At 33.0% G+C, this 21311-nt stretch overlaps 1 protein-coding gene across 1 annotated transcript in view; it reads right to left on the bottom strand.

Moving 5' to 3' along the window:
- Positions 1-4077: 4077 nt before the first annotated feature.
- LOC149789797 (uncharacterized) overlaps positions 4078-21311 on the bottom strand; it is a 31545-nt gene continuing 14311 nt past the window's right edge. Inside the window, exons 4-7 of the mRNA XM_089973127.1 lie at positions 14735-14800; positions 5868-5945; positions 5600-5698; positions 4078-4937 (exon numbers count right to left, since the gene is read on the bottom strand). Of these exons, the coding sequence (XP_089829253.1) occupies positions 4078-4937; positions 5600-5698; positions 5868-5945; positions 14735-14800 (1103 nt within the window). The remainder of the gene's footprint in view (positions 4938-5599; positions 5699-5867; positions 5946-14734; positions 14801-21311) is intronic.

Here is a 21311-nt window from a genome sequence, read left to right as displayed (position 1 = left end):
GTTTGATTGACAGGTTAATTTTTGCCACATTTATATATTTGTAAACAATTATTTCAGTATGGAATGTTTGTTCAATAAATATGGAAAATCATACAAACTTTCAGTTTAGATGGTATATTTCTAGAAATTCACTGAAAATTGATTTGTGTATTTAAACATTTTTTCCCAAAAAACTTTAGATTTACGTGTGCATTTTATTCTGGACAACAAGTTTCTGTTGATGTCTACCGTTACAGACTCCTAAGATTTGCCACATAAATTTACACCTTTTCATATTTTAGATGAAGTATGGTGTCATAAGTTATTCTTTAAGGAAGAAACGAGCATAGTTGCTAGATAGAATTAATATGGTTATACTAGCTGATATGCAACGTGCACCCAAGTGTCTCGCTTTGTGCCCATCATTATTACAGGAGCATTACGAGATCGATGTCATGTTTAATCAGTTTTTCCTGTTGATTTCACATTAGATAATTGAGATGAAATATGTACCACAGGTTAAGGTAGTATTATGCGTGACATCTAGTGTCTGAAAATGAGAAATCTTGGATTTATTACAAAGTGTTGGTGATTAAAGTGGCCAAGATATGAAATATATATATTAGACTGCCATTTTTGCTTCATAGTATCTTCTGTTAAAAATTCACATCAAGGTGGAATCTGTACGGTCTTGAACCTAAGACATATTGATCATCGACTGAACAAAATTTATTAATTATCACCTCTTTATGTTCGGATTATCCACTGGTTATTCTGGCTAACTGACCATTCAGCCTAATAGTTTTGTTCTATGGTAGTTAGTCTGCACAAAAGTCAGCGGTCTCACTAATGCATACATAAAAATAGGGTTCATACACAAAGCATATGAATCTGAAAAATCACACCAAGATAATTCTATACAAAACATAGTGATAAATTGTAAATGGGTTTGACATCACATTGCATCAAACAAGAGGCCCACATGGGTCTAATATTGCTCACCTGCGCAATTGACAAATGTTAAGACCGCTTGCCCACAACAACTGTTTTGGAAATGTTAGGTATATTAGGCATAATTGAATTTAAACTGTGCAGATTTGGTTTCACACAATCATGTAATTTTGAGATGGTCAAGTTATGTCCAGATGCATCTTCAAATAGATTTTACAACTGTTGGTGAACCTAGGATAGTAAGAATATAATAAATGAACAAGTGAAAATGTAAAAGTTTTTATAGTAAGAAATGGTTTCAGGAACTTGTTTGACATGGTAGAGTTAATTCTGACTTGATCTGAGTACACATCAGTTTTCATAAGTAAATGTGCTATTGGGTAGAAAGCATCAACGGTGTAACAAACAGTTGACAATACAAAAGATGCCCAGACATGATCATGCAATTTATAGTAAACAATATATTTTTAAAAGATACCTCTTAATTTAAAGACATCAAATTATTTATCACATGTACCAAGTTCATAGCTCCCATGAGTTTTTGAGTTACACACATCAAAACACAATTAACAAAAGTTACAACTCGTTTTCATGGAAATATCTAACAGAGGAACAATTTCACAAGAACAATAATACAATCGAGAAAATTATACAAATTCATCTTACTTTCAAAATGAAAGTATGAATATAAGACATTCTCTACAGAAAAAATCAGTGGGCCCCCTCTTGAATTCCACCCACCACCTCAACCAGCGGCCACCCACTCCTTATGGCCAGAATCCCGTGTAAGTGGCCGTGTAAGTGAGGGACCACTGTATAAATAATTTATATAAATCAAGTTATTAAAAGGTAGATACAATTGCATTTATTTATTGAATTCTTCATCAGAATTGTCCAATTTAATTATTCAAATTGATTTTTTAAAAAATACAGAATCTTTAAAAATGAAAATGCCAAACATCAGCAAACAAAGCCCTAATCCAGATCTAACATGAAACCAACAATATACAATAGCTTGATTCCAGAAAGGATATGTATTCTAACAGAGCAAAAATGGATTCTTTTAATTTCTGCAATTGCATTTCAGTCAGTTTTCTCAATTTATTAGCAGTAAATGACAGTAAATTACCTTGGAATTGCCAAATAGATTTTTTTCCATTAATTTTTCTTTCATTATCCATTCTGTCTTGATTATTTACAACTTACCTGGAAGTAAACCACAATTTCCTGCTCCATCTTCCTGTATGAATGATTTGAATTTATTACTTAAAATGGAGGTACTCTTTGTGGTCCACCGCACATATGGGTGTGCTGGAAAGTAAAAACATAGGCAAATTTTAATTAGCCCTTAAAGTTTTTAAAAGTTCAATAAAGATATTAAGTGCAATGGACATAAGAGATGGAGCAATAATATCAGCATATTTGTTCCAAGTGAATGACCTATCTGGTCCAATCCAGCCAATTCCTCATAATTTAACTGTTTAATTTCACTTACTTTATCTGTACATGACATAAATGGAATAGTGAATTGTACATAACTGTTTCCCTTATGTTTAGCACAGAACTTGTTTTAGCCCTTTTTGTAAAAGACACTTTTTCTATCTGGTCTTCATTTGCCAGTTCTTTTTGTTGTATCTCTGGAATTGCAAATATGATATCTAGCAGTTTATATTTTTTCATCACTAATAAAATGTTATGAAAAAAAGAATACTGATATAGCCATTATAAGATACTGTATACACCTTTTCTTTTGATTTGTGCTTATAAGGTGGGGTCAGGTGTGGATCCCATTTTTGAAACCATAAAATACCCCCAAAATTTATCTTTATTTGTTCAACTTTAAGAAAATCGCGATCAAAATTGGATAATGGAACTTTGATACATGGCTCGTTTTATCATAAAAAATGGGAGATAGGACCTGGAAATTTTAATCAACATAATCAAATATCAAATGTAAAAATAAGTCATACAATATTTTATATTTTCTTTCCAAATGACATTCCTAGTACACCGCAATTAACGATATTTAAGAAAATTTTGATTAATGAAAAGGGCACAGAGGAGAACCAAGGGGGCAGTGGTCTGAAAAAAATTTGGGTACCGCTGGTCTAGAATGATTGTTGGTGTTTTCTGGCGCAATCATGATAACAAGCTTCTTGGGATGGATGCATGGAAGAATAATTCTACCAATTCAAGATATCTCACAGCATAATTAAAAAAATTTGTATATGCTTTTTTCTGATTCTGTTATGACTTTTTTAACATACTAGTAATTATTTCATAACTGTAATAAAAAAAATGAATGCATCACATTCAATAAGGCCTAAATGGAACAATATCTACCTGATTCCCTTATGCCAATAACAGAAGTTGCTGTGAACCTGTTTGTGCAGCAAGGTTCCATCTCATCCTTGTCTGAAATAGACAACATATTTAAGTAACTGATATATCTGCAGGCTCTATTGTTCATGTGCTACAGTAAGTTACAACTGATCGTTTTATTAACTTTTAGTTACATCCAATAAACATGCACAAAGAAATACTATGTAACTATGGGATGCTCCACCATTTGCTTTAAAGTAGGAAATTAAGCTAATGTCAACTGAACGTTGAAGAGAATTTTAGTGAAAAACAATTATGACATGATTCCCAACACAACATAAATTATTTTTCATCATATCCAGTCAGATTTCACAATCATGTCAACATACAGTGGACTCCTATCTCATAGCAAACAAATTAACTGGTCACAAATACACAATTCAGATGCATTTTAGCATATTATACAAGGCACCCATGGAATTAAGCTTACCTTGTCTTTTAACCACTCTTTCATCTAGCAAATTCAAGAACTTTCCAACTTTTGTGACTTCAACAACAGCTGGTGGACACTGATAAACTGAAGCATTCATATCTGCAGAATGGCCCATATGTTTATAAAATGCCTCCATTTCTTGCTCAGTATTCTCCAAAGCTGCATAAATTGTTGATACGCGGTGTCTGTTCTTGGTGGCTGTAATATTCTTACTGGTTCCAGCTGCTTGACAAATTTCTGTAATGCAGTGCCAGCCACTTGGATGGTCTTCGGACTGTTTCACTCATACCTGTCTCTTTTTATTGCACAAGTACTCTGCATCACCAAATGCCCTATTCCACTGCAACTTTAACACTTCCAAAAAATTTGTCAATTTCTGTTGCTTTATCATCTTCATCATTAATTAAATATGTTCCTTTTAAAATCTTTGCTCCCCTCTTTAAAAGATATCCCAAACTTTGTCTTAATCCTGCTTTTACTTCTGTACTTTGTTTATCAGCTGCTGTAACAGCATCTATTGCATTCTCTAAATGCTCAAAATTTGCCCGATAAAATATTTCATATGAATTACAATTATCTCCTTTGGAATTTCTGAATGCTAGGAACAAACTACTTAATCTTCTCATGTCTGTCATTGTGGACCTTCTTACTTCCACTTTCTTATCTTTCTTTCTCATCAGTTTTTCATACAGTCTTCTTCCAGTTGTTTTGATGGTGTTGTCCTCTCTACATAAATTGCCAACTTCATCAAAGATGAACCTAGCCAATATTTCGGTCTTGAATTCATCACTTTCTACACAATTTAAAAGTGACACTGGTAGAGAAGCCTTAGTTGTTGTTACATTGGAAAAGCATTTTTCCTTATGCTTATAATAGTAATCTTTAGAGTAGAAACCTTTGCAGTGACCACACATCAGAATTCTTGATGCACCACGCTTCTTTTCCATCATAAGATCAGCCTCCAAGGCATCATTTTTTAATAGCTCAATATTATATTTGTAGATACCATCCTTTTTTAGAGATAAAAATATCCGGTCTCTTTCGGGCTTTGGTTGTGTCAATGTATCAGCAACCTGTTGCATATCAGCATGCTTCAGTTTCATGTGTCGTGACAATTTACTCTGAAGCTTCCCACAAAATGGGCATGGCCGTTTTGGCTTTTTATTACATTTCCTGTTAACTATGTTTTCATCTAAAAGAAAGAACAATAAACCATGCATAACTTCATTCAGTAATTCTTTAAACTGCTGTCAAGCAAGAGTCATTCAAAAAGTCGGATGCTCTACTGACTGAAAAAAAGTATTCAGATATGACTATTTCTTTTTTACAACTGCTGAGTGTTAATAATGTCCACTTTGGGAACAAGAGTAGTGGTCGGAGATATGAAATGTTCTTGAAATGAACTGTGAATTTCACTATTAATTCCAAAGTTATTTTGACCTAACATGCTTTGATTTCATAAGAGTGTCAAAATTTGGCTAATATGGTTATATTTTTTTAAAATTATTATTGTTGATGCTGAAGATACCTCCATTACTTTATCAGAGCAAGCTATAAATGTTTCCAGATACATGTACATGGGTATAAAATTTTAATTAAAGTGTAAACTGCCTTAGCAGACACGAAATTATAATGGATATTTTAAAGGATCCCGATGAAAATCGCTCCATGAATGTCCTTAACCCTTAAAGTGCTATATAGTTTTGTAGCACAAGATCCCTCAGTGCTGAAATATTTGACAAAATAAATGATAATTGCACATTGCTTGTTACTATGTAAAATAAAAGCAGAAAAATTGGAAACAGTTAAATTACATCAATCATCCCTACAGAATAACAATGAAACCATACATACCTGTTTTTCTGATGTTAAGTTCAGAGCTCATTTTGTAACTTCTGGTAAAGCCAAAATTCTCTTTCTGGTCTGCATGTGAATTTTCTATTTCTTCTATTTCTGTAAAAAAACTGTAAATGTTATATCCTTTCAAATTTTGTCAAAACCAATCAAAAGCAAAGCAATTAGATTTTCTGCCAATGTGGGTAGGAGCAGTTTATTCATGCATCATACCACATGTGTGTAATTAAAGATGAATGCACTTTGGCAACAAAGAACCCATTCTTACCTGTTTCCCCGATGTTTTGTAGATGACTTGTGTTGGCATCTTTCTGTTCTGCATTTGCTGGATGTGTTTGCTCCACCCCTAGAAAGATTTAAAAACGTGATATTAATATCATTTTTATTCAATTCAAAACATAGGGAAAAAACAAGATATTTGTTTTGTTTATATAGCCCCCACATAAGGATCAAGGTGTGAAGCCGTGGTGGGGGCTAGGGGGACAAGTGTTCTGTTAGTGCCACGAACCTGTGCGTTGCGCAAACAATGAGCATTTACACAATTAACACCTTTCCTGCTCTGTACACTTTTGTCACACACTGACTATTGAATGACTTCACTTTGTGATCTATTAAAATACAACATTCTGATGCAACGAAGCCCATAAAAACTTGTTTTTCACACTTCCTGAATCATGACATCATATGATGCAATTAACATTACATATCACCTTTTTCCAACAGACACATTGATGATAATGTAACAGAGAAAACATTATGATCAAAGTTAATTTAGACTGATATTGAGTATTCATTATCAAGAAATGACAAAAAAGTTACTCGTCTAGCAATTTGTGCAATATGTGTAAATTGTTGAAGAAAACGAAGTAATTCCAAATACAGGTAGACTGGTATCGGGCAAGGCAAGAAACCAAGCAGCAAATCTGTGCTCAGTCAACTGACCTACCCAGCCACCCCAAGTTTCTCACAAAATTTATATCAATATCAGAAATGACCCATATGACCATGATGATTGTGGAAACCTGCGAATTTGCAGAAATTACTCATTCCTCTTAGCTATAATTAATACTTTTATGTAGCACTTACAATCAGATGCATGATGACTCTTTCATCAATGTATGGGCCTAAGTAATCAGCTTAAATACATTTAGAACTAGCAATTTATTAGTTTTTAACATAAAGTTCACTGATTTCTGATCATTTAGAGAAAAGCATTTCAGATGTAAATAATCTGAAGTGTCTTGGTTTATTTTCAAGAGTCTTGGGTTGATTAGTTCATAATGTATACCTTCAACACTATAAACAAAAATACTCATTTTTTTTTTCTCTTCTGAAAACCAAATAAACTGATTTTGTCAGAACATGATAAAACTTTGTAAAAAAAATAATATGGCAGAAAGAATAATTGTTCTTTAACTATAATATAACTATAATGAATTGTAATTAAAAAATTGTATTATTGTTTTCTTCTGCAATCATTGTCATATAAACTGTCAGTTACCAAATCAAACAGCTAGCATAATGCCCTTTGGACATTATTTGATGTGTAATTTGGCCAATGACACAAAATATTTTGTAAACACATAAGAAGAAAAAAGTCATTAACTTCAGTTACACAAAACCAAAGTCGGAAGTGGGTAGACTCCTTAAATTAAATGTCAATTGTTTATATACATATATCAACTGCAAACTTGTAAATGTCTGACACTCTGTCACATGGAACATCATCACAAGACAAATAACAGGATGAAAGTTGCATCCTATTTTAACATGCTGGAGGATGCCTATTCTGCAAGGGATATCAGCTGGACATAAAGTTTCAAATGTCAAATGTTGACAGATGGACTATAGATGATTGGCCATGAGATAAGCTTATCTGACATTGGCTAGAAAATATAATAAGATGTATATATATATAATGATTTAATCTGACACATGAAAATGAAATGACAGTCTTTAGGACTTGCAGAAGGACAGAGATATCATTGTGCTATCCCCTCATTGAGCTTACAATAAGTTGGACAAGATAAACATACATATGTCAAATTAAAAAGCCATTAAACTTACCAGATCTGACCTTATTAAAATGGAAAATGAAACTCTTTATCGCTCTCTGTATCGCTCTGAGGAACATAATCAGGATCCTTCACAGAATCATCATCAATGCAATTTGTATCTATTTCCATTCCATGCTTGCCTCCTCTGCTAACAAAGGAAAAATATTTCTATACATAAATGTATGTATATAATTTATTGTGTGTGTGTGAATGTATATGCTACTTGCTATTTATTCATAGATTATTAAAATAGTACCAGTGAGTAATATTTTGAATTACACCACTACCTCGATAACTCGTGACCTGATAACTTGCAAACCTGCTTATAACATGGGGGCAGGCGTGGATCAAATTTTTTTAAACCAGAAAATACAAGAAATTTTATCTCTATTTCTTGAACTTGAAAAAAAATTGCAATCAAAATTGCTAACTGAAACAGTAGATATGACCTGGAAATTTTAATCAACGTTTTTAAATTATCAACTTTTAATAAGAAGTCCTCTAATTGGCAACATTTTGTTTCCAAACTACATTCTTAGTACACTTTAATTAAAGACATTCAAGGACGTTTTGATCAATGAAAATGTCACTTACACCTAGTGTAAGCAGAACATTAATATTTAAATGCCAATTAAATAATTTTTATCAAGTGAAATTTGTGCTTTAATTCTATCTTTTAGTTCCACTTAAGTGTTATCATCACAAATGCAATGAGTATTTAAACAGAATATCTTTCAATCTATCATAACAGTTATGTCCAGAAGCGTTTCTCTGAGAACCTAAATAAGTGCCAACCGTGTTTTGATAACTGACTTGTAGAAGTATTTGTTTGTATTGTTGCACTGAATTAAAAACTGGCCTCCTTTGTATTATCACGTTAATTATGCCTTTTGAATCAAATAATGTAGGTGGAATTAAAAAAAAGTTAAAAAAAACATGCAAGTCCTACATACTTAAAATCTTGTGGTCCCGGTCGTATGTTGGGTGAACTCACTGCAGTTGATCAATTGCACACCGTTATAAATGTTATTGTGTATGTAACATAAGCTACCTTAAATTAACCGACTCCTTCATAACTGTGATAAAAAGATAGCAAGGCAACCAAGCAAAATGAATACTTCGTAAAATAAAGAGCTTGGTTTCACAGATATGGACTATTGTGGGCAAGCAATATTCTGAGAAATCCTGAAGGATGATAAGAAGTTTCATTATTTCTTGCAAGGAAATCACGACATTAATATTGAACAATACACAAATTTTGAGTTTTGACATAGGCATTTGTCTCACAAAATAAATGTTGTTAGTTTTGGAAAGAAAGGAATCTTGCTTGGTGGTGTTTCAACAGTTAGTCTAGTTCCTGGCTGCTGTGACTCCTGACTTGTAGTATACTATTTAATACCATTCTGAGAACCAGGCTAATCGACAAAACAAAAAGCAGTGACGTAATGCACAGATGTTTTTGAGCACATGTGAAGGTTGTTGACACCAGTTGGAATGATCTTTCACATGTTGGACATTTTGAAAATAAATGTTTTTTTATACTGAATAACGAACAACTTCATTACAAAATGTGCATTAATAACAATTATCAAGTGATTGTAAAATGAGGATTAAGTCAATAAACAGCCCAGTTCCGTAAACCCGTCACTCAGATTTCTCGATGTATAAGCAATTTTTTTTCAATTTTTGGAGGTCCCTCGGTAACTCGGGCCCTGGCTTACAGTGCGGTCTATGTTTGTGGACCTAGTTGTGTGTGAGTTATCGAGGGAGAGGTGTATACAAGTGCAAAATAAACTTGAGAGACAATCTGTCACTGTCTATATGTAAAATTCTCATTGAATTTAGTGCGATTAAGCATTCTCATTCACTTAAGTGATACAGCTAACAAGTCAAACGAATAATAACCTGGCATGAAGAATCTAAGGAAAAATGACTTGCCTGTAAATCAAATTCCTTAACTGACTTAAACTCATATCGTGTGAAATGTTCTGTACAAACTACAGTGAAATAGTATTTGTAATCAACTCTCCTGATCCATTTGCAATTTAGACTTTGCACTTACAGATGATGTACATATGGCTTTGTCCACTGTGAAAACTCCTTGTATAGCGGACGATGATGATCACTTTCAATTTTTAGAAATGGCTCCTTGGGAACTGACACTGCAATTAAGTGAGAGAACACAATGCACTGCTTACTTAAATATTGATATAAAATGAGTGTTTACTCAGAAGTCACTATATTTGTTAATGTAACATTTTAAACAAGACAAATTAAAATATGTGCATATATGATGTACTTGCTGCCCATTGACTGTTCTTAGGTTTTAAATATGCCAAGATCACAGAAAAAAATAGAAAAACATTCCAGTTTACTTGAGTTTAATTAAAACGATTAAAGTATCAACTTGCCATTACTTTTTAAATTTAATTTTTTTCTGTAAACAAATTGGCATCTTTTTATCCATAACACAAGGAAAAGCAACTACGGTACATGTAATGTGTAAAATGGGTATAACATACTTGTTGGGCCTTTACAAGCACAATTTTATATCCATACAGTGAATGTTTAAAATAATTCATCAAAACTTCATACACAAACAAAAAGTGAAAACCATGCGTGCATAAAGCTTTATCTTTCTTTTGCCAGTCAAAAGTAGTTTCATTATTAGCATATTGCTTAACAAAATGTAGGCAATATTTTTCTGAACATCTCTCTGATTGCTGTGCTTACCTAAAACCTAAGTTATACTTTTTTTCTATCTCATGTCACAATGTTTTGATAACCATGCAATGACCACTGGTAACTCATGCAGATTAAGAATGATTCCTTAACAAATACCCAATACCCAGGGGAAAAATAAATATTTTCTTTTTAAGTACACATATTCTGTAAGTTACGCATATTGGGTCCAAAAACAGACACTGCCAAATAAACTAGGGCATGAGTTACAGAGGTACCTAGGAATAATTAGGGGATAATGTTGCTGTTGCTGTAGGGTTTAACGCCATTTTTCAGCACGCGATAGGCTATACATGGCGGCCAGTATTAATGGTGGAGGAAGAACCCGGGAAAACCCCAGAAAGAACCACCGACCCACGAGAAGCTACTGACAAGCTTTCTCACATAGCCACATTGGCTGAATCCGAGACTCGAACCCACGCAGACAGAGGTGAGATGGCAGTGATCCGTAACAGAGAGCGCTTTAGACCACTCCGCCACTCTTGGCCCTCATTAGGGGATGAATACTGACAAAAATCAAAGTGAAAGTGGGAATCATTGGGTAAATGTTGACTAATTGTTTTATATATGCATTGGCAATAATTGTCAATAAATAGGCTTCGAAGGAAATAGTTTGGTTTCTGGATAAATACTGTTCTTTTCAAGATAGCTAATCATTGGAAGATTAGTAAAACCTTTACTCCAAGAGGTTTCAACATGCATAACGTGTATCTACAGAAAAATCGTGTAATGTGTCAGCTCTTTTGCATATGAATGTTGATAAATTCTTTTGTTATGGTATTGTATTAAGAGATAACTAGATTACTTTTTTCATAAAAGATGGACATTTAAAAAAAAAACAATACTGAATTTTGCATTGTTCTATATCATTTTAATTTTTCTATAAAATACTGGTGCCACAATTTAATGGTAGAAAATTTTGAAATTTTTGCTCATCGTTGAGGAAACCAATTGAGCCAATTCATTATCTACAAACATTGGATGCCACTTCTACATAATGTACCCTATCTATAAATGACTGTCTTTTACTTGTTTTCAATAAAAGTGGATGTTAGTGTTACTTCTGCATGATCAAATCACATAGAAAGCAAGAACAAAGCAACAGAAACACATCCAATATGCCAGCATAATGCTGAAAGATGGAACAGTCTGATTTAATCAAAAACAACCAAAAGAAGATTTAATAAAGTAACCATACCAAGTTCCTTAGATCAACGCCATGATCCGCTGACACTCGACCCTATAATGCTATATAAGATACGGTACGTGTATTTTCCAAAAGAACTGCCATATTAGTAATCTCCAGTCAAGTATTTAACCCTCAGCTAATCAGTAATCATTAAACTCTACGGTATCGTACAAATGAATGCTAGCTTATTTCAGTGTAAATATGAAAAGAATCTACGTAAAAATAATAAAAGAATTACGATACTGAAGGTATATCCGACAAACATAAGGGTTAGTTGCGCGCACACTTAGGAAGGATACATAACAGGGTAATATACGAGTCAACGTAAATAATTGTAAAACAATATGATTTGTGGGATTTCTTTGACAGGTGTTTTAGATGTAATCGGCAGACACAGTTTATATACTACTGTTGTTTAGTTGTTTGTAAAGCAAAGTGGTTTGTTAGCGGTAGAGTGTTGTACGATAGCTACCATATGCTTAATCTGGGGTAAATGCCTCGGGGAAAATAGGTTTGTTTAGTTGCACAAGGTCAATGACTTTACTAATACATGCCGACTCTCAGATGTATTGTTTAATGAGATATGGTAGTGGACATGGTTTCTCCTCAAAGTTATAAACTGTCACAATACTTGAATAACGTCCACGCTGAAACCAAATCATATTTTGATCAATTGAATCACACTACCGGTAGTTTAAAAAAAACCCACACAAATAAACAATAATGATAAATAATTATCAAATACAAATTGATAACCAACCACACATGGAAATAATTACAGGATAAGGTATATAAATAGTATACTACCACTATAAGAAATTATTTCAGTTTAATCTCTCTAGAAGTTTATATTCAATTCAATCAGATAAAATGAATAGTGTTGGAAGCAAAAGAAAGCGTTCTGCTTACGATACAGCATTCAAGATTAAAGTTATTGAATATGCAGAAGCAAATAACTGTGCTGCAGTACGCAAATTTTTTGTGAACGAGAAGCAAGTACGGGAATGGCGGAAAAGCAAAACAGCATTAGAAGAAATGCCAAAATCCAAGAAGGCTCGTCGGATTGGGATTGCCTCTTCCCTGAATTGGAGAAAGAACTCAGTGATTTTGTAAGTGAACTTCGACAAAATGGATACATTGTCACATGAACTGCAATTCGTCTACGTGCTACGCAGATAGCTAAAAATGATAAATATAAGTTGGCAGATTCAAAATTTGTTGCATCAGCCGGCTGGTGTTCTCGTTTTATGAACCGGAATGGTTTCTGCCTCAGGCAGTGAACGAAGATAGCACAAAAGCTACCAAAAGACTTGGAAGAAAAAATTGAATCATTTCAGCAGTTCATCATTAAACGCCGAAAGGAGTGCTCATTTGAACTATCACAAATTAGAAATATGGATGAGACGCCTATGACCTTTGACTTACCAAGCAATAAAACAGTCAATGCTGTTGGTGAGAAAACTATTCTGATAAAAACGACCGGCCATGAAAAAACGCATTTCACAGTTGCATTGGCCTGTTTAGCTGATGGATGAAAGCTGCATCCTGTCATCAATTTTAAAAGGTAGTCGCTGCTGAAAAGCATGAAATTTCCTGCTGGTGTCATTGTTCGTGCACAGCAAAAGGGATGGATGGACGAAAGTGGAAGAATTGAATGGTTAGAGAAAGTATGGAACAAGAGACCGGGTGCAATTCTTCAGAAACCTTCAATGCTTGTATGGGATATGTTTCGTGCACACAAGACCGATGAAGTAAAAAAGGACGCAAAGAAAATGAAAACAACACTGGCTGTGATACCAGGAGGTTTAACATCAGTGTTACAACCTCATGATAACTGCCTTAACAAACCTTTTAAGGACAAGTTACGAAAGATGGGGGCAGAATGGGTTTGCTTAGGGGCTGTGAAAATGACAAAAGGCAGGAATTTAATGAGGCCGGACATAGATTTGGTCGCCAAGTGGGTAAAAGAAGCATGAGACTCAATTCCATCGGAAATGATTTAAATATCATTCAGGAAGTGCTCTATCAGCAATGCCATGGATGGAACAGGAGATGATGCTATATTTCAATCCGACAATGACGAGGAGAGCGAGAAGGAGAACGACACACTATCGGATGACCATGATGACAATGACGATGTATATGATGAAAGCATAAAGCCCGTAACAGAAGCCGAGTTTAGTGAACTGTTTGGCAAGTCTGATACAGAGCCAGATTTTGAAGGATTCTAAAAGTGATAGAACTTTTATAATTTATGATTTTAGAATGAGGATTAATTAAATTTCCATTAAGACTTAACACTTTAGAATTGTTTTTATTTCAACATATAAATTAGCTTTCTTACTTTCATTTTATTTAATAATGTGATTTGCCTAAATAAACGTATTCAGAACTCACTTTGTGCATCTTTTGATGTAGCGGAAGTCTAGAAATTATGGGTCGGCTTATACCCAGGTCATGCACTTTAAAACAGTTTTACCAATTCAGTTCTGGGGCTCGGCTTATATGCGAATGGGCTTATACGCGAGTATATACGGTAAGGACAGTACTCTTACACTATTATCATGCACCAGATGCCTTCTTAATGATATTTTCACATTTATATCAGCTGAATTAAAGAGATGATTACAAAATTTAAAATAAAGAGAAGTTTTTATTGCTTTATTTATATTATTTAGTTTTTTTACTGTACAAAAATGGCATAATCAATATACAGTTTGGCGTAATGTGTAATTTGGTGAAAAAAAATGCATAATGGTTGTCCAGTATGGTGATTAGGTAAAATTTACACAGACAAATACCAAAACCAAAATCGTTTAATCTTACATTGAAGCTGTAAGTGGTGCTATTCACACACCTCAGCAAAACAACTAACATTTCTTAGACACCAAATTTATTATATTCAACCAACTTTGTTGCTTGCCCCTGCATTGAAAAAAGGTTTGGGGATATTTATTACAACTGGTTAAAAGTAAGTGCAAGTTTTACAGTGCCATGCATGAATCCAATAACTCTACATGGGTAATAATTGGATGAAACTTGATATACATATTTTTTTTCCAAATTAAAAAATACCTCAAATTAACATTCAAGTAAAAAATGTTGAAGAACTTGTTTCTATATCAAATAAAATAATAGACTCATTACCTTTGTTGATTTTTACTGCCATCTGCAGCATCCTAATACCTCTGCTAAATCTGACACAATGTGACCCTGTAAAAGTAAAAATAAAACAAAAATTTAAAAAAAATGTTTTTGGCTGTAAATGGATCTATGTGTTCAGGTTCAAATAAAACAATAGTGCTTTCTCCAGTTTCTATCTTTCAGAAGTCTACACTTCCGATTATTTCATTATTTAGTAATAACTTATTGCATGCTTGTTACATTACTAAAACTAGGAACTGCAATTATTTCATAGTGTTAATTTTAGTTTATATATTATTATTATTATTGAACTTATTTTACATATGTTAAATGTAAGAACAAGTCACTGGATGGCCAAATGGTCGAAAGCTCTAGCCTTTACCGATCATTGCCATCTGACATGTCATTGTGGCTTTGAGTCTCATGTTCGGACCACGTGGATATGTGATAAAGCTGGCTAGTAGCTTCCCTTAGGTCAGTGGTTGCTACCTGGATTTTCAGGGGTTCTTCTTTCACCAATTATAGTGGCCGCCGTGTATAGTCTATATTGTGCTGAAAAATGTCATTAAACCCCTAAAAACAACTACACCAATGTAAGATCCACAAAGTAGAAAACAGTGTCATTTGCATTCTGAATTTAACTTTGATCCTATCATAGTTATATACCTCTGTTATTTTTTTTCTTCTGAAATATTTTGTCTTTTTTATAAATATTTAAAGCATTATGAATGGTGCTTGGTACGACATCTAGAAATGTATTAATGCAAACAGCTTCATGAAAAAAAATTCTAGTACAAGAGTTAAAATAATTTCAAAAAACTGTTTTCACAACATTAACATGGACTCAAATTTTTCTTATCACCTTAAAATGGACAAGGAACTTGTATTGTTAAATTGCTACCATGTTGTCAGAAGTTTTGAAAGGATGCACAGGCTCTGCTGATTTCAAGTCAACAATTCAGTTGTCCTCATTTTCTTTAGTTCCCCCACCCCTTATGGTTCCTTTATTTATTCTTCATGAAAAAATTATCTTTGCAAATTAAGTCAGACATGACGTAAAACTAAGTTAAAAATTATAAATAAAAATGAATACCAACAACATTATAATATTGTCGATTGATAAGTTTTTAAAAACTAGGAAATTTATTAGGTTTTAAAATCAACAGCAATAATATTAATAATGATGTATTATATATCTCATTTATAATTCATTTTTTGGAATCACTTTTGTTTTATTGCGATAATAATAATAATAATGTCTAATTAAATGTTAGTCAAATTCTGACTTGTACAATACATACAAAACTTCAATGAAACACCTAGTTTGGGGAAAGACTTTTTGAATTGATTGCATTATAATGGAATTTTTGGCATATAATAAAACAATGTTGCTAAAAATCTAAACTACATACAAAGCATTGTATTACTTCAAACAACAATGTGATTTCATCTTCCATTATTTAAATTGTAGGTGTTAAAGTGGTAGGTATCTTGCAAAGAGTATAGAGTATATCTGTATTAACTAGGGTTGCTATTTTTGTTTAACATAATTGATTGTCTTCATCAAACCCCTGCACCTAATTATGTACAATTGGCTGATGTCCCCAAAACAACATCTTTAATGTCGAACTCTCCTCAAACTCTATTTTTCCAAAGTAAAAAGTTCTGTATAATGGGCATAATCTGATTTGAAATTTGTAAGGTTCTCAAGATGACTGTGTAAGTGCCACGTAAATAATTTGAGACTGAAGTTAGAGTACAATTCATAAGTATAGCAAACCAAATTTTTGTTTATGGGGGGGGGGGGGGACTGGGATTTCTTTTGAGCAAGAATATGTTTCTTCTAGTCCACGTATTGATAAATTTGCAATAAATTTTATAAAAAAATTCAAGTCACATTTTTTCCCTCAACAGCTGCAGCCCCCAACCCCCCAAACACTCACACAAACTTGAAAAAATAAGTGGATTGGAAACTATAATTCTTGCTATGGATGTTAAACTGAGTATACAGTATAATGTTTGCCAGGCTGGTGCCATAAGGTTGACTGTTGGATCCTACTTACTGATAAACTTGCTCTTTGTTTCGAAAAAAAAAACAAAACAACTTCGGCCCCTTACACCCCCACCCAACCCAACCCGAATCCAAAATATTGGCTCGTGTCACTATTTTAATTAACCAAGCCAGCCAGAATAAAATTCTACAATTTTATAGCTTAGATGGTGCAATCACTTTACTCTGAATGACTTTTTCTTAAAGCATCTATTCTCTATCCGGACTAAATTGCTTCCTAGCAAAATATGGGCCTAACACCTCGAAATTCTAATTTACAACACTTTACTCTTTCCCGGCTACTTGGAGATAATCTATCAGATAAAGACTTCTGAACAAAGGTGAAAATATTTAATATCTGACTGTTTAAATATGCAAACGAATAAAAATGCTAAAACGTAAACTAAATCATAATCAAACCAGCTGAACATAAAAAACATAATTTCAAAATGGCGTCCTGTGTATCTTTTTTGCGCGACAAATTTGAATTCAGTTGTTATGTTAGCTTCCATTTGAACAGCTTGAAATATAAATATATTCAATGAATTATTCTTTTAAAATAACAACACGGGTATATTCAACATATTCTGATTCTTGGTATTAATGAGTTAGCTTAAACAACGCTTAGCCTCCAGTTAAAACTAAACAATACACAGTAATGTTACCGTAAGTCAGTCAACTTCAAAAGAACTTTTATCACTGTGAGTCATAAGACAGCTGAGAATAGGTTACTTGGACATTTGTTAAATAGGACATTGTTTATATATTTCCTGCAATGGCTTTTAACATTATTCAAATATAGCAAAATAAATACTTACAATTTAGCGCAGAATCCTCGTCAGCCTTCTTCACACTTGTGTACTGAGCATGCTTAAAATAATCAATAGTGGTTCTTGCTTGTTCGATTTATAAAATGCAACTGACTCGTCATCACAAAGTCATACAAAGCAGTTAATTAGTTAAACGCAAAGATAATTCTAATCTGAATATAACACTTCATTCCACAACCGTTTGAAAGGAATTCATTATTCTGTCATGGATATATATGCGTCCTAGTAAATACATAAGTTAAATTATACAATGTCTCCATAACGGCCATTTTTTACAGTCAGCTAATATATGGTCTTCTATTTGTAAGGTCTTATATTTTTAAAACACGTATCTATACGTCGCATCTACCTCAAATAATTAACATGGCTCACAATCGACATTTTACATGCGGTGGTCATTTTGATAACTTACCGATTTCGGGATGACAAAAATAACTTAAGAATATTTGGGAGACACGATCTTGTCGCCCTTTGCCTTTAGTCCCCCTTATGCACTATTTATAATGGTGAATTGTCTCCTTATTGCGCCAGGCAATATTATACAAATATATGATGATGTAACTGTTATCTTATCAAGGCAGAAATTATTATATAGTTATGTAATTTTACTCTGTACTGCCTGTATTAAACTCACATAGAAGTAACTATACAATAATCTTCGCATCATATATATGTTAGATGCTTCAGTAGTTCATTGCTAACGCATAGAACTATGATACTCGAGGTCTTGCGATCGAGTCCCATGACTGACAATTGTCGGTGGTTTTCGAGTATTTGCGATTTATATAATTGGGGGCTTCGCATAGCCTCGAAGTTCTATAGAAAAAACACCCTCCCACACTCACCACGTGGTGGGTGCACGTTTTGCATCACCCAAGGTTTGATTATGGGGGTTGCAAAAATCTGTTGAGAATCTCCCCTTGTATATATTGTGTTGTTCTTAGTTAAGTTATATGTTGTGTTGTCCTTAATGAAGTTATATGTTGTGCTGTCCTTCATTAAGATTTATATGTTGTGTTGTCCTTAATTAAGTTATATGTTGTGTTGTCCTTAATTAAGATTTATATATATGAAAAATACCCTCTATACTTGCTAGAATGCGGTGGCAGGCTATGAGTTTTGAGGATTGTGCTGTACTTAATTAAGATTTATGTACTGTGTCGTCATTCACCAAACACGCCCTCTTGAGTCTCAAGGCTGTTGTTTGACAGGTTAGGGGTTCACACAGGGTTGTATTTCGTGTGTCCTCTGAACTTGCTAGAATGCGGTGGCAGGCTAGGAGTTCATATGAGGATTATGCTGTGTCTCGTGTGTCCTCTGAAACTTGCTAGAATGTGGTGGCAGGTTATGAGTTCATATGAGGATTATTTTTTTAATTTAAATATGTATATACTATATAATGAACCATGCAAATATCAATGATATTATTTTTGCTATTAGAAAACTAGAAGAAAACGGAATTGATATATCTGATGAACTGAATCCTGAAAAAATTATTTCTGATTTTGAAATTTTAGAAGAACGTAAAATTGAAAACGGATATACACTACTATCTGAGTATAAGTTCATAAAACGAATTCAGACGGCGATGTTTCAGTTACTAGCTACTGTAAAAGATAATCAAGTGAAGGAATTCGTCCCTCTCTCTACCGCAGTAGAAAAAATTAGATCACTATTATCCCATGAATACGAAGCAAAGAAAACAATTAATACTCGTATAAGACAATAAAGAAACATTATGTCAGGAAACGAAAACACTGTCACAAATGTCCATAATGATAACGAAATTGAAAGTGCCGTTATTAACTCTATTACTAGTGATTTTATTAACAATGTCATTTCTAAAGAGGGTTGTGAAAGTGAAAGTGAATAATTATTCAGATTATAGTAATAGTATGTATTCATGGCTATCTAGGATTCGTGTAATTGTTTTGTTTTTAGTAAGATTTTCATTATTTTAGTACCTATCACTCCCATCAAATATAGTTTTCATTATTTTAGTCATATATACCCCAACAAATTCGATAATTATCCTTTTTAGTGCTATATTTGACAATTAGTGAAGATTAAGGTTTTTATTTTTTATTCTGATAATATTTATCCCTGACTATTAAGAGATTATGTAATTTTCTGTTTTACAATAGGTCTTTCACAGTTACGAGTACCATAATACCCCCATCAAATTATAAAATCTGACTGCAGTGACAGTCAAGGGTTGAATATTATTTACCTAAAAAATCTGGACGAAAATCAGTAAAAAATAAATTATGTTATAATACATTTATTTGTTCCTTGAAAGTCAAGGATTATTATTATGTATTATTTTTTCAGTTTTCTGTAGGATTTTTATTATTTTAGTACTATTATACCCATCAACTTGCTGAAATTCTTTGATGATCTGAAAAATTATGGGTAATATAATCATCCAATTATAAAATATATCTAATGATCATTACAAAATGTTGTAATAATATAATTATTTTTTCCTTGACTTTCAAGAGTGAAATTATTTTTTTTCTGTTTACAGTAGGATTTTCTTTATTTTAGTACTATATACCCCAACAAATTATGAAATCTGACTGCCTTGACAGTAAAAGATTGATGATTATTTATCTGAAATCTGAACAAGAATCAGTTAAAAAAATTAAATTCTGCTATATTTTATTTCATCTCAATATGAATCAATCAACAACGTGAGAATCTAAAATGTTCCAAAGTTAGAAATCTTAATATGAAAGATCTACGATCAGAAATCTTAGGATAAAAATCTACGATCTTAGATCGAAGATCTTACACACAGATTTACAAGTAATTCCTCCCCACGTATGTCAATTAAGCGTCCGAGGTGGTCGGTGAGTTTGAAATTTATTCGTGATAATACACTATTATAACACCGTAGATAAACAACATTGACTGCTTCTTGCAGGATCAAATTACCAGGGGGTACATGCGGAGTCAACGTGTATAAAATGTATCCTTGTTGAGCCTGATTCCACTTTTCAAGATCTATTTGATAGCTGCCATCTATTACACCACATACAAGATAGAATGCGATTGTTGAAGTTATATTAACGATTCCTGGTGAGATGTGGCGTCCACCTCCATATGGATCATTATCATGTCTGAAAAAACCTGCTGAAGGATTTGTTTTTCTCCATGCTTCTAGTATTTTAAGAATAAATTTATCAATGGTATCACTGACGGATTTTTTAAAGTTTATCTGGGCTATATTTGGGAAATTTGAATGTTAATATATCGGCTTCAGTTATTTTATATTTATCAGCGAAAATTTTTTTATAATTTCCTGGTGATTCAAAACCTGGATTTATAATTATGTTATGAAAATATTCAATGGTATCGGTGATATGATTCAGAATTTCTAATCTTTGATAATTACCCTCCGTGAAGAATTTAAATCAAGAAAATACTCGGTAAAATGCTTGCTTAGATTATTTAATTGTTCCTCATGATCATGATTCAGAATTTCGATAGCATTTTCAATATTTAACACGTAAAAATAATTAAAAGGGTTGTTGATATTACTGTTGTGTAAAAACCAATAAAATTGATCATCTCGATCAACATGAAATCGGTCTCGTTTATCCCAAATTAGTTTCTCTATGTTCCAACAAAAAATCACATAATCCATTTTAACTCCATGATGCAAACGATATACTGAGGTAAAATCAGCCCGAGTTGG

This window comes from Sinohyriopsis cumingii, chromosome 10, assembly GCF_028554795.1.
Source record: "Sinohyriopsis cumingii isolate HCF-2022 chromosome 10, ASM2855479v2, whole genome shotgun sequence".
Lineage (NCBI taxonomy): Eukaryota > Metazoa > Mollusca > Bivalvia > Unionida > Unionidae > Sinohyriopsis > Sinohyriopsis cumingii.
Note: the sequence above shows the minus strand (reverse complement) of the source record. Positions and strands in the feature narration are given on the sequence as shown.